Here is a 12,483-nt window from a genome sequence, read left to right as displayed (position 1 = left end):
CGACGTTGGAGGTCAAATTCCTTGACTTTTTTCACCTTTTATTATGTTACAGCCTTATTCTAAAATTGATTAACTATTTGTTCCCTCATCAATCTACACACAATACCCCTTAATGAAAAAGCAAAAACATGTTTTTAGAATATTTTGCTAATTTATGTTAAAAAAAAACCAGAAATATTAAATTTACATAAGTATTCAGACCCGTTACTCAGTACTTTGTTGAAGCACCTTTGGTAGCCTCAAGTCTTCTTGGGTATGACGCTACAAGCTTGGCACACCTGTATTTGGGCAGTTTCTCCCATTCTCCTCTGCAGATCCTCTCAAGCTCTGTCAGGTTGAATGGGGAGCATTGCTGCACAGCTATTTTCATGTGTCTCCAGATATGTTCGATCGGATTCATGTCCGGGCTCTGGCTGGGCCACTCAAGGACATTCAGAGACTTGTCCCGAAGCCACTTCTGCATTGTCTTGGCTGTGTGCTTAGAGTCGTTGTCCTGTTGGAAGGTGAACATTCGCCCCAGTCTGAGGTCCTGAGAGCTCTGGAGCAAGGTTTCATCAAGGATCTCTCTGTACTTTGCTCCGTTCATCTTTGCCTCGATCCTGACTAGTCTCCCAGTCCCTAACTCTGAAAACCATCCCCACAGCATGATTCTGCCACCACCATGCTTCACCGTAGGGATGGTGCTACAGACGGGACTTTTGGCATTCACGCCAAAGAGTTCAATCTTGAATTCATCAGACCAGATAATCTTGTTTCCCATGGTCTGAGAGGCTTTAGGTGCCTTTTGGCAAACTCGGAGCGGGCTGTCATGTGCCTTTTACTCAGGAGTGGCTTCCATCTGGCCACTCTACCATAAACGCCTGATTGGTGGAGTGCTGCAGTGATGGTTGTCCTTCTGGGAAGTTCTCCCATCTCCACAGAGGAACTCTAGAGCTCTGTCACAGTGACCATCTGGTGCTTGGTCACCTCCCTGACCAAGACTGTTCTGTTCTGATTGCTCAGTTTGGCCGGGCTGCAAGCTCTAGGAAGAGTCTTGGTGGTTCCAAGCTTCTTCCATTTAAGAAGTATAGAGGCCACTGTGTTCTTGTGGACCTTCATAGCGGCAGAAATTATTTGGTACCTTTCCCCAGATCTACAGACATTTCCTTCGACCTCATGGCTTGGTTTTTGCTCTGACATGCACTTTCAACTGTGGGACCTGATATAGACAGGTGTCTGCCTTTCCAAATACTGTCCAAACAATTGATTTTAACACAGGTGGACATCTCAAGGACGATCAATGGAAACAGGATGCATCTGAGCTGAATTTCGAGTCTCATGGCAAAAGGGTCTGAATACTTAGGTATTTATGTTTTTTATTTTGAATACTTTTGTAAATGTTCTCAAAAACCTTTTTTCGCTTTGTCGTTATGGAGTATTGTGTGTAAATTGCTGAGTTTTTAAAATGTATTTAATCCATTTTACAATAAGGCTGTAATGTTAGAAAATGCGGGAAAAGGGAAGGGGTCTGAATACTTTCCGAAGGCTCTGTATATGGCCCTGCTCCAAACACCCTGTAGATGTGATGTATGCTAATAGTATATGCTCTCTGTAGGTACAGTACAGTAAGGGACGTGTGCCAAGGCTGAACATAAGAACCCAGAGGCAAATCTGACATTGTTTCCCAGCCAACAGGGTCAATGCAGGGGTAGTAGAGATGAGATTAGTTTTACGGCATTAACAACTGTTACGACCGCTCCTGGCAAGGCCTGCACTACAGTATGTAGATGGGACTGTTTTCTCCATTCCCAGACTCACAGTAAGCCCGTTTGTTTAACTGTGTTTATGGACCACAGCCGGGCAGCCGGTGCAGCTGGGGAACAGGTCATGTGGAGGAAGGAGAAGGATCAAAGGTTTTGATAGCAGGTTAAATACAAGAGGGAGGGCGAGATGGGGGAGACAGGGAGGTGGAGGGGGTTTGGAGGGGGGGTGAGACAGGGTGGGAGGGGTGAGACAGGGGAGCCTTGTGGGGAAATCAGGGATCAAAGGTTCACGTAGATGTCCAGTTAAATACAATAGTAGGAGATGGGGAGGAAGAGACAGGGGACAGGGAAGGCGGAGCCGGGGAGAACAAGATGGGGTGATGGGTAGAGACGGTTGGGGGGGGTGAGACAGGTGATGGGTTGGACGGGTAAGGGGGATATAGAAGTAGACAGGTGTGAGATGAGGGATTGAGATGAGAGAAGGGTAGACCAGAACAGGGGCTTGATTCGAGTGACCGACCACTAAAGATTGAATTAGATCAGGATCAAGTCGCCATAGTGGGAACGAGCGATTTCCAAAAAGGAAATGTATCCCATTGACTTTCTTCAACCCTTTTACAATGTTACCCTACTGAGTCAGCCCAGTTCAACAGGACCCACATGCTTCTTATCATCCGTTGCATCATGCTGATGATGCTAGCTAACAAATTGAGTTTCTTTAAGAGGAGACTTCATCGTGCTGGATGGAATGGCACTTGGACGATCTCTGGTTAGGTTGTAGCTATTAGGTTATTGAATTGAAAAATAGATCCTGAAAGCTCTTCGATTCCCTATCTGTTAGGAACGTCTCTCCAAGCCTAGATAAGAGAGAGGGGGAAGGAGGGAAGTAAGCGCTCCATGAAATATATGTCAGATGGGCAGATATGTTTATAGACCGGTTATACTTAGAGCTCGGGCGGGTTAAAGAGCCAGACTCCAATGCCTTTAAGCGTGTCAGATAAGAGCTAGAGAATTCCATATACGTTTTAATATGGAACTCTCGACCGGAAATGGTAGAAAGTCCCTGTATTAGGGAACCATGTTCAACACTTTCACTGGATCTGGGAAACTGTAGATAACTGTGGGACGTGTAGGATGTGTGTGCACTCGCTTGTCAACATCCTTGTAAACGTGTGTTCCTCTAATCTGTATGTATCTATAAGTATGTGCGCACTTTTATCTGTGTCTCTGTGTGTCTTCCATCCGTTCTGAACAGGATGGAACAAAGAGGCCTGTCTCATTTGGTTTCACACCTGCGTTCCCACACTGGGGGGGGGTGAGGTAGGAATAGAGGTAGAGAAGGAAAGAGGGAGGGATCGATGCGACTGGAGGAGTTATCGACTCCTGGAACGGGAGCTTCTGCAGAGCTCGGCTGAATATCTCCTCTCCTGTCAGGGATAAAAAAATTCCCCCCCAGGCAAAGAAGAGTCAGGCCTGATCCCCCTGGTTGGACTAGGATTACCCACAGGACATCTACTATAGGGGGCCTTCGCCATCTAACATTATAGATATTACACTCTTATTGAATATTGCACGGTGCCGGGATGGCATAAACACCCCTTCTGCTTCAATATCATCTTTGCTTGAGTGTTTCCATATTCGAGTTTTATGTGCGGTTTGTATGTATGTTTGTGGCCAGTGAGGAAAGACTGTGTCAGTAGAAAGGCTTGAAGGACAGTGGGTGGATAGACTGAGGATAATGTCTGTACTGGGCTCAACATCTTCCTTTTATTTATGGGTGTTTACTGTATACACAAGCAGAGGCTCGCTCGACCTGTCAATCCAAAGTCAAAAGTGTTTTTTTATTCAACTGACCAAATCCGGTGTGATCATCGACTCGGTTTAATGTTCTTCAAAAGGATATTCTCTCCCTCGTATTTATTTGAACACATTTGTTTTTATGGGTTTGTTTGTTTTTCCACAGAGTGCCAAGCCCTGTTGAGTGAATCCCCCCCCCCCATCCCCCACCTCCATCCCCAGTCGCCGGAGGTACCATGGTTCCCCCCAGTCCTGGTGGAACCATAGCCCAGTCCAGGGTGCCTCGCCCTGGGTACTGCCTCTGCCTCTACCCCCCCTTTTCTGCTGCCACTGCTGCTGGTGCTCACTTCCCTGCCTAACCTCTCTGACGCCTTAGGTAAGTAACACACTGCAGATTTATGTTTGTGTGGGTGTGTTAGTTCATGTGTCTGTATGGTATGTTCTCCAATTGGTCGATTTGTTTATGTGTAGGTTTGTCCGTGTTTCTGCATGGCCGCCGATGCATCCTATCTCTCTACCTCACCCTCTCTCTATCCCTCTCTCTCCCTCTATGCTGACAAGCGTCTGTAACAGTGAGTTGTGTTGGTCAATGCTATCTGCAGTGAGTGGTGACGTGGTGTTGGGCTGGAGGTGGACCGGTGAAGGTGTGTCTGCCTGTCTGTTTCTGCGGTGATGGGTATTTAACAAGATCTGTCAGGGCCGTGGTGGTTTTATTACACCAATAAGCAGCACACACACACACGTCAGCGCTTATCCGATTGTCACCTTCATCAAAGCATGCCAACAGATGTCTTGTCTTATGGATCGACAGTCAGACAGGTGAACAGAGAACACATCTCATTTTAACACTGCAGCACAGGAAACGCTACGGAAGTATGTGGCACTGAAGAGCATGAATGGTTTTTTGACACTGATGAGCAGTGAGGGGAAGTCAGCCTATAGTTAGTCATCACATTGCGGCTACTGTATGAAAGCATGCCTTGATATGTCTTACAGTTCAACATTTTAAGGACAGTGTGTTACCCAGAGGTATTACTGCGAAGTGTTGCTCTGTGACTCAAAGAAAATAGCATCCCAAAAAGAGCAGTCTGAACCACCATTTCTTACACTGATGGAGTGCCCGTGTTAATATTTGTTTTGGTTGGTGGTTAGGACCTTGCGTTTTTCTTGACCATGTAACCTGACCAGGGTAAAACTCTGGACCCTAATTATAGGCCACTTCTGTAATTGGTATGGATTTACAGTGAGCCTGAGTGATCGATCTGGACAGACTTGTTTATAGTATCATGACACCCACTTGCTACCTACTGACGCACATGTGCACATTATACTTTCCCAGCACTGCTATTAGATAATCATAGCCATGTGGTGTTTCATTATGACCAGATATATGTAAGTCCGAAGTCTATCATTATATCCCACTGGCAGCCAGGGAGTCAAGGAGTCAAGGAGTCAAGGCTACTCAGCCTTTAAAGGGACGGATCGCATTCTTGACTATCCTCACCAAATTCGGGGGAATTTTTCATGAAAGGAAAACCAATATGTATGTCTTGTTTGAATCAGAACCAAAGGCTCTAACCAGAACAGAATGCAGCTGGAGGCCGGTAGTTGCACCCATGTAATTGGAATTGGTTCTAGTGTGCAGCGGGAATAGCACAATAATGTCTTTGAAAGTGACAGTGCAGAAATGTAAACCAATGTTGAATGTGAAATCAACCCTCTAACACAGCTCCCCAAAGTACTGCCTGTTCCCGAGTGCAACACTTCACAACTGACAGAGTGTGTGACGTGTATGGTAAAAAGGCTCCAATAATACTCCGTTTTTTCCCCCGAAAAGTATTGTTGAGGTTTCTCTCGGTTTCTGCTCAGGCACTTTACCTCACAGCTCAGAGGTGGGCTGGCTGCTGTGTGACTGGTACTCACTGAAGTGTGAAGTTAGCAGGGGAGGGAGTAAAGCCAGAGAGCTTTTCCGTCTCTCAGTGATTTTGGGGGAGTTATTGCAGTGTTTCTTTCTTCTTCAGCTGCTCTGCAACTCTATTGTAGAACTGAATCAACACAGGAGGGATCTGGCCCAGTGATAGAGTGACAGACAGAGGTCGGAGAGCGGTAAGAGAGGGAGGAAGGGAGGTTGTTATGGTGAGGGTCAGGCCGGCTTTGCCCTGATGGATAGAACTGATTCCGTCACTGAGGAGGAGTTAAGCTGGCTGCCATGGTAACAGACACAGAGGGATAGAACTCTGGGCTTGCCGAAGAAGAGTCTGACATTCTAAGATGGGCAGAGAGACATAGGGAGGGAGGGACAGTATGAGACCGTGTGCGAGAGAGAGGAGAGAAAAGTGTATGAAGTAGCTTGACAAGATTATGGAATTTTTGTGCCTGAAATAGATTTGTATTTGCTGTTAGTAATAAGCATTACTGCATTTCGGAAACTCTAGCAGCCGACATGACACGTTCTAAAACTAGACCGTTCAGATCAAGCACACTGTGTTCTAAAACTGCATAAAACTGTCTTGTCTGTTAGAACTGGACTTTAGACATATAAAAAGTATAAATTAAAAGCCAAATGTACGTACTAATTAAATCCCTAAATCCTTGTACTCAAAATGGTCTCCTTGTTTCATTGTGATTTACTGCAGAGGCTGAAAAGGGTATGTGTGATATTAATACATTAAAGCCAATTATCTGCTGTGAATTTCCACGACACCTTTTCATACACCCGTGTAGCACCCACCCATGTATTCTCACAATCTGTGCTGCATAGTGGAGTAGCGTGCCCCAGGGTAGTGAAAAAACCTTCTCCTGTGAAGCTGAAGCACATCTTTTATAGATGACACACAGGAAGTCCTTGGTCATGTCCTCTAAATGATAGCCAGGAAGTGAACTGTACTTAGCGGCCAATCACCATGTCCATCACGACTCAGTGATGTCATGTATCTCTCTTCCTGTCCACGGCTTTGGGCTAGTTAGCATCTCTTGAGAGAGAGCTGTCTATCTTTGGGTAGATCAGTTGGTAGAGAATTGTGTTTGCAATGCCAGGGTTGTGGGTTCAATTCCCACAGGGGACCAAGTATAAAAATGTATGCACTTACTGCTGTAAGTTGCTCTGGATAAGAGCATCTGCTAAAATGTCAATTATGATTCATGTATATTTACATGGGGAAAATATTAAGCAAAATAATTTTAGTACCATCATTCTAAATGAATGTTTAATCATTTGGATGTGTCTGTCTATCTATCTGCTTTATGGATGTTTGTTTTCTGAACTGCATTATGTCTTGGACTCCTGGCTACAGAATTTCCCTATGAGGACAATAAAGTTTTAATTGATTTGAATTGTCTGTCTATCCCAGCGGCGCCCAAGTTTACCAAGATTCCCGGAGACCAGATTGGGGTGTCGGGAGGCGTGGCCTCGTTTGTGTGCCAGGCGTCAGGTGACCCCAAGCCCATGGTCAACTGGAACAAGAAAGGCAAGAAGGTCAACTCCCAACGGATAGAGGTGAGCTCACTCCATTCTCCACTCTGTAAAGATCATATTTGTCTATTAGCAATTTTTAGGGGTTTGTTTTGTTACTTGTTGGACCTGCTCTTCTCTCCTTGTTTTTATTCCCCTGAACACTGGCCTTTTCCTTTCGTTCCCAATTGGTCTCCTTCCTGGTTACTCACCTGGTTTCTGTCTCTTCCTGGTTCTTTGTCCTGGTTTCTGTCTCCTCTTGTTTTCCCCCTCATTCCAAACTGTTTCTCCACTTTCTGTTTCCTGACTGTTTCCTATCTCCTCCTCTCCCCTAGACGATAGAGTTTGATGATGGAGCAGGGGCCGTGCTGAGGATCCAGCCTCTCAGGGCCCCCCGAGATGAGAATGTCTATGAGTGTGTGGCCCGCAACACTGAGGGAGAGGTGGCCACCACCGCCAAGCTAGCCATCATACGAGGTGAGTGTGTGTGTGTGTGTGTGTGTGTGTGTGTGTGTGTGTGTGTGTGTGTGTGTGTGTGTGTGTGTGTGTGTGTGTGTGTGTGTGTGTGTGTGTGTGTGTGTGTGTGTGTGTGTGTGTGTGTGTGTGTGTGTGTGTGTGTGTGTGTGTGTGTGTGTGTGTGTGTGTCCACAAGAATAGGAAACAAACAACATTTTACCAACTGTGGACATTTTGTTAGTCCCTACAAGGTCAAATGCTATTTCTAGGGGATTTAGGGTTAAGGTAGAATTAGGGTTAGAATTAGGTTTTGGAGTTACGGTTCGTTTTAGGATTAGGATTTAGGTTTAGGGTTAAAGTTCGGTTTTGGGGTTAAGGGTAAAATTAGGGTTAGGATAAGGGTTAGGGTTAGGGAAAATAGGATTTTGAATGGTTATAAATTGTGTGTGCCCACAAGGTTATTTAAACAGGACTGTGTGTGTGTGCGACTGAGTTCCTCTTTATGACCATCTTCATTACAGTACAATTGCTAACATGCATTGGTCAAAGTAGCCTTGTGGCTACAGTCAGTGAAACAGAAGTGTAATGTGGACCAAACTGTGAATCATTTTTCATTGCTTTCACACAAAATGCATTCAATGACCACATTCTCCGAAATCCATGAACCCTTTTGTCATTCGTACTCCGCCACCTGCAAAACTATATATTTGCAGCACATGTTTTCAAATGCTAACACACTGTTTCCAAAACTGTTAAAACACACATTCAAAACAGAATGATGGCAAATGTCGTGCATGTCTGCAGTAACCAGAAAATCTCAGCAGAATATATAATCATTCCAAACACAGCTGATTGCAATTTCAGCTGAAAGCCTACAAGTGTCCTGGATTTAGTCTCGTCACCAAACAGACAAAAGAGGACGGCTTCGGAATAATTTAGTTTGGAAACATGGATCAAGGAAGACAGGTTGTTGGGGAGAGAAGAGTGGCAGGGTTGGATTAGACATTCCAGAAGACACTTTCCAAGATGCATCGCCAGAGAAGACATAAGATGTGATGTTGATGAGAACTTGTGACCAAATGCAAGAGAGAGGGAGAACTAGAACCCCCACAGTACTGTACAGTACGAGTGATTATACTATACATTTTGTTGATGGGTTTTTTGTAATTATTATTGCCGCCCTGGAATTTCAGGAATTCGTTTTTTGTTTCAGCTTTTTATTTTTCACAAGTAAATTACTATATGTGTCACGTTCTGACCTTTTATTTCCTTTGTTTTGTCTTTATTTAGTTGGTCAGGGCGTGAGTTGGGGTGGGCAGTCTATGTTTTGCGTTTCGATGTTTTTCTATTTCTGTGTTCGGCTTAGTATGCTTCTCAATCAGAGGCAGGTGTCGTTAGTTGTCTCTGACTGATAATTATACTTAGGTAGCCTGGGTTTCACTGTAGGTTTGTTGGTGTTTGTTTCCTGTGTCAGTGTTTCTTCCACATGGGACTGTTTCGGTTTGGTTATTTCCCATATTAGTTTATTGTTTTTGTATTTCATAGTGTTCAGTGCTTTTCTTATTAAAATCGTCATGAACACTTACCACGCCGCATCTTGGTCCGATCCTTACTCCTCTTCAGACGAAGAGGAGGAAATCTGCCGTTACAATATGCAAAGATATAGAAATAAATAAAGGCTATTGAAGAAAATTGCTGCATTTCTGATTTCTTCTTGTTACATATACTTCAGTACAGTCAAAGTGAAAAGATGGTATTTTTTATTCTACAATGAAATGCTGATGTCTGTGAAAAATCATTCAAACTTCAGTGAGAAGTTCATAGTTCATAATTCATGTAATGCTCCCTGTTAGTGTTTTCAAGGTCGGTGTGTTATGAGTGACGGTGTATGCTCTCTGAGTGAGGACTCTTGCCAGTGTTATGGTCGAACAAGCTTATTTTGAGACGTATGAAGTGTTTTGGTGGTTTTGAGTGAGTTTTGGAGGTGATATTAAGTGTTTGGCCAAGATGCACATTGGTAATGCAGACTGTGTGGAGCGTTTTGAAAAAGTGGCTTTAGTATTGACCAATGCATGTTACAATTGGAAAAAAACCTAATACTGTCTATTTTAAGCACACACATCTTGCACACACATTCTCACACCTGCTCACACAACTGCTTACACACAGTCTCTCCCTTTGTTTCCTTCCCTCTCAACACAAGACGTGACAAACACCCTGCTTACACCGTTCTATAGCAGGACAGAAGGAGCTGTTCTTTTTTAGCCTGAGTTAGTGTGATTTGGCTGTGTTGAGGACCAGTTAGCATGTGATTTAGACTACAGCTTCGCTCTCATAATCACTTAATTTGTTCGGTTCCCAGACTGAGATGGTGTGAATCTAATGCAGCTGAGTTTGGCTGTAAAGCCTGGCTGTAAGCCTAGGAGCTGTGGACTGGGCTTAGGCCCAACACAGGAGAGGGGGATGGAGGGAGAGAGAGAGAGCGGGATGGATGGGATAACGACTCCTTTTTACATGGGAAAGCAGAGGATTAGAACTGGGCTTGGACAGGGACCCAGTTCTGCAGGAGGGAAGATGAGGAAGAGAGGGATGGAGGGATTGAGGGAGGGATATACGGGAGGATGTAGGGAGGAGAGAGACAGAGGGGATATAGGGAAAGATGGACGGGGACTCAGTGGGGGAGGAGGGCGAGTAGTGACACAGCAGGAGGACTGGAGAGAGGAGGTATAGAAGAAAATGAGGAGTGAAGGAGGGAGGGGTAGATTTGGCAGGCTTGTGGTATTCAGCAGAAGGCTGGTAGCCTGGGGAATAGCCTCCTGTCCATCTGTTCACAGGCCTGTCATCACTATACATACACACCCAACCCCCCCCACTCTGTGTCTGTGGGACATTACTACATAAACCCTATAGCCCTTCAGTGCGTGTGCGTGCTTGCGTGCGTGAGTGTGTTTGTGTGAGCCATTAAATCATAAGCTATTTTTCCTCAATAGAGCTGTGTATATTCTGAATTTGAATTTGAACTTAAGCCCCTTATGTGGCCAGAGGTGTAGACTTACATTTGATGATACTTTGCAATCTGTCTCCTAGACCTTGACTGCACCATAGACTTAAATAATGAAATAATAATGCATTATTATATATATATATGCTTCAACCGCCTACCACAGAAGGACTCAGGATCCTGCTGTCAATGAGTGTTGACAGTCTGCTGCTGCCGCTCTGATAATCATCAGAATGGGGGGGTAGGGGGGCCCACGTGCGTAACTGAGGGGCCCTGCCTTGATAGGGTAACTGATTAGTACAAAATATAAAAATATAAAAATAAAATGCATAATAAATCAATGTTACTGGTCAATTGTGTGAGTCAGGGGCTGGGCCCAAGAGGCAATCTTTATATATATATATATATATATTACCAGTCAAAGGTTTGGACACACCTACTCATTCAAGGGTTTTTCTGTATTTTGACTATTTTCTACATTGTAGCATAATAGTGAACACATCAACATTATGAAATAACACATATGGAGTCATGTAGTAACCAAAAAAGTGTTTATATTTGAGATTCTTCAAAGTAGCCACCCTTTGCCTTGATGACAGCTTTGCACACTCTTGGCATTCTCTCTACCAGCTTCATGAGGTCAGCTTCAGTTGGAATGCATTTCAATTAACAGGTGTGCCTTGTTAAAGTCTAATTTGCAGAATTTATTTCCTTCTTAATGCGTTTGAGCCCATCGGTTGTGTTGTGACAAGGTAGGTGTGGTATACAGAAGATAGCCCTATTTGGTAAGACCAAGGCCATATTATGGCGAGAACAGCTCAAATAAGCAAAGAGAAATGACAGTCCATCATTACTTTAAGACATGAAGGTCAGTCAATCCGTAATATTTAAAGAACTTCTTCAAGTGCAGTCGCAAAAACCATCAATCGCTATGATGGAACTGGATCTCATGAGGATCACCACAGGAAAGAAAGACCCAGAGTTACCTCTGCTGCAGAGGATAAGTTTGCAGCCCAAATAAGATTGCAGCCCAAATAAATGCTTCACAGAGTTCAAGTAACAGACTGTAATGTGTGCTCTGGGAGTCGGGAAGCAAGTTCAGGCAGTGCATCATTTAATAAACAATTGAACAAAACAAGAAACACGAACAGCGCACAGACAGGAAACAAACAGAAACAATGACGCCTGGGGAAGGAACCAAAGGGAGTGACATATATAGGGCAGGTAATCAAGGAGATGAAGGAGTCCAGGTGAGTCTGACTTGCAGGTGTGCGTTATGAACGATGGTGACAGGTGTGCGCCATAACGAGCAGCCTGGTGACCTAGAGGCCAGAGAGGAAACACACGTGACAGTACCCCCTCCCCTCCCAGCTGCAGGACACCGATCCAAAATTACAATCTCGGGATCAGGAGTGGAACGGTCACCTCTGCTGAGGCGCGGGAAACCTGTCAGTCCGGCTGAGACGCGGAAGAATGGTGACCTAGAGCGCCAGAGAGAGCATATGTGATGGTATCCCCTTCCCCGGGGCGTTCGGCTCCACCCGCAGGACGCCAACCAAAGGGATGATCCCGGGGATTCCGGAATGGACCGGTCGCCTAGCCGAGGTGCAGAAACCTGACAACCCAGCTGAGGTGTGAGTGCCTGATGAGCCGGCTGAGACCTCCCCGGTTGCCTCGGTCAAGGCACGGGAACATGTTCACCAGCTGAGGCATGGGAGCCTATTGAGTCTGCTGAAGCATGGGAGCCTATCGAAACCGCTGAGGAATGGCAGCCTGTCGAGCAAGCTGAGGCATGGGAGCCAATCGATCCCGCTGAGGTATGGAAACCCGTCAAGCCAGCTGAGGCAGGGGAACCTGACAAACCTGCTGAGGCCTCCCAGGTAGCCCCGGTTCGGACACCCGGACCCAACATCACCTCCAGCACAAAAAAATACAAATAAAAAACACCCCCTGATGCTTGCCTTTGGTGAGGCATCATTCTGTAATGTGCGCTGGGGGTCGGGAAGCAAGTTCAGGGAGTGCATCATTTAATAAAC

The 12,483-nt window shown here is 45.2% G+C and overlaps 1 protein-coding gene across 7 annotated transcripts in view; it reads left to right on the top strand.

Annotated features, from left to right (window-relative positions):
* The window catches only part of LOC124041538 (receptor-type tyrosine-protein phosphatase S-like), a 111,577-nt gene that overhangs the window by 19,176 nt on the left and 79,918 nt on the right, over positions 1-12,483 (top strand). For all 7 annotated transcript variants that reach the window (XM_046359238.1, XM_046359242.1, XM_046359240.1 and 4 more), the window contains 3 exons: positions 3,706-3,915; positions 6,890-7,035; positions 7,326-7,467. In XM_046359238.1, coding sequence (XP_046215194.1) covers positions 6,985-7,035; positions 7,326-7,467 — 193 coding nt within the window. In that variant the 5' untranslated portion in view covers positions 3,706-3,915; positions 6,890-6,984. The remainder of the gene's footprint in view (positions 1-3,705; positions 3,916-6,889; positions 7,036-7,325; positions 7,468-12,483) is intronic.

The sequence above is a fragment of the Oncorhynchus gorbuscha genome, linkage group LG08, assembly GCF_021184085.1.
Source record: "Oncorhynchus gorbuscha isolate QuinsamMale2020 ecotype Even-year linkage group LG08, OgorEven_v1.0, whole genome shotgun sequence".
Classification (NCBI taxonomy): Eukaryota; Metazoa; Chordata; class Actinopteri; order Salmoniformes; family Salmonidae; genus Oncorhynchus; species Oncorhynchus gorbuscha.
This window is presented reverse-complemented; position numbering and strand designations above follow the sequence as displayed.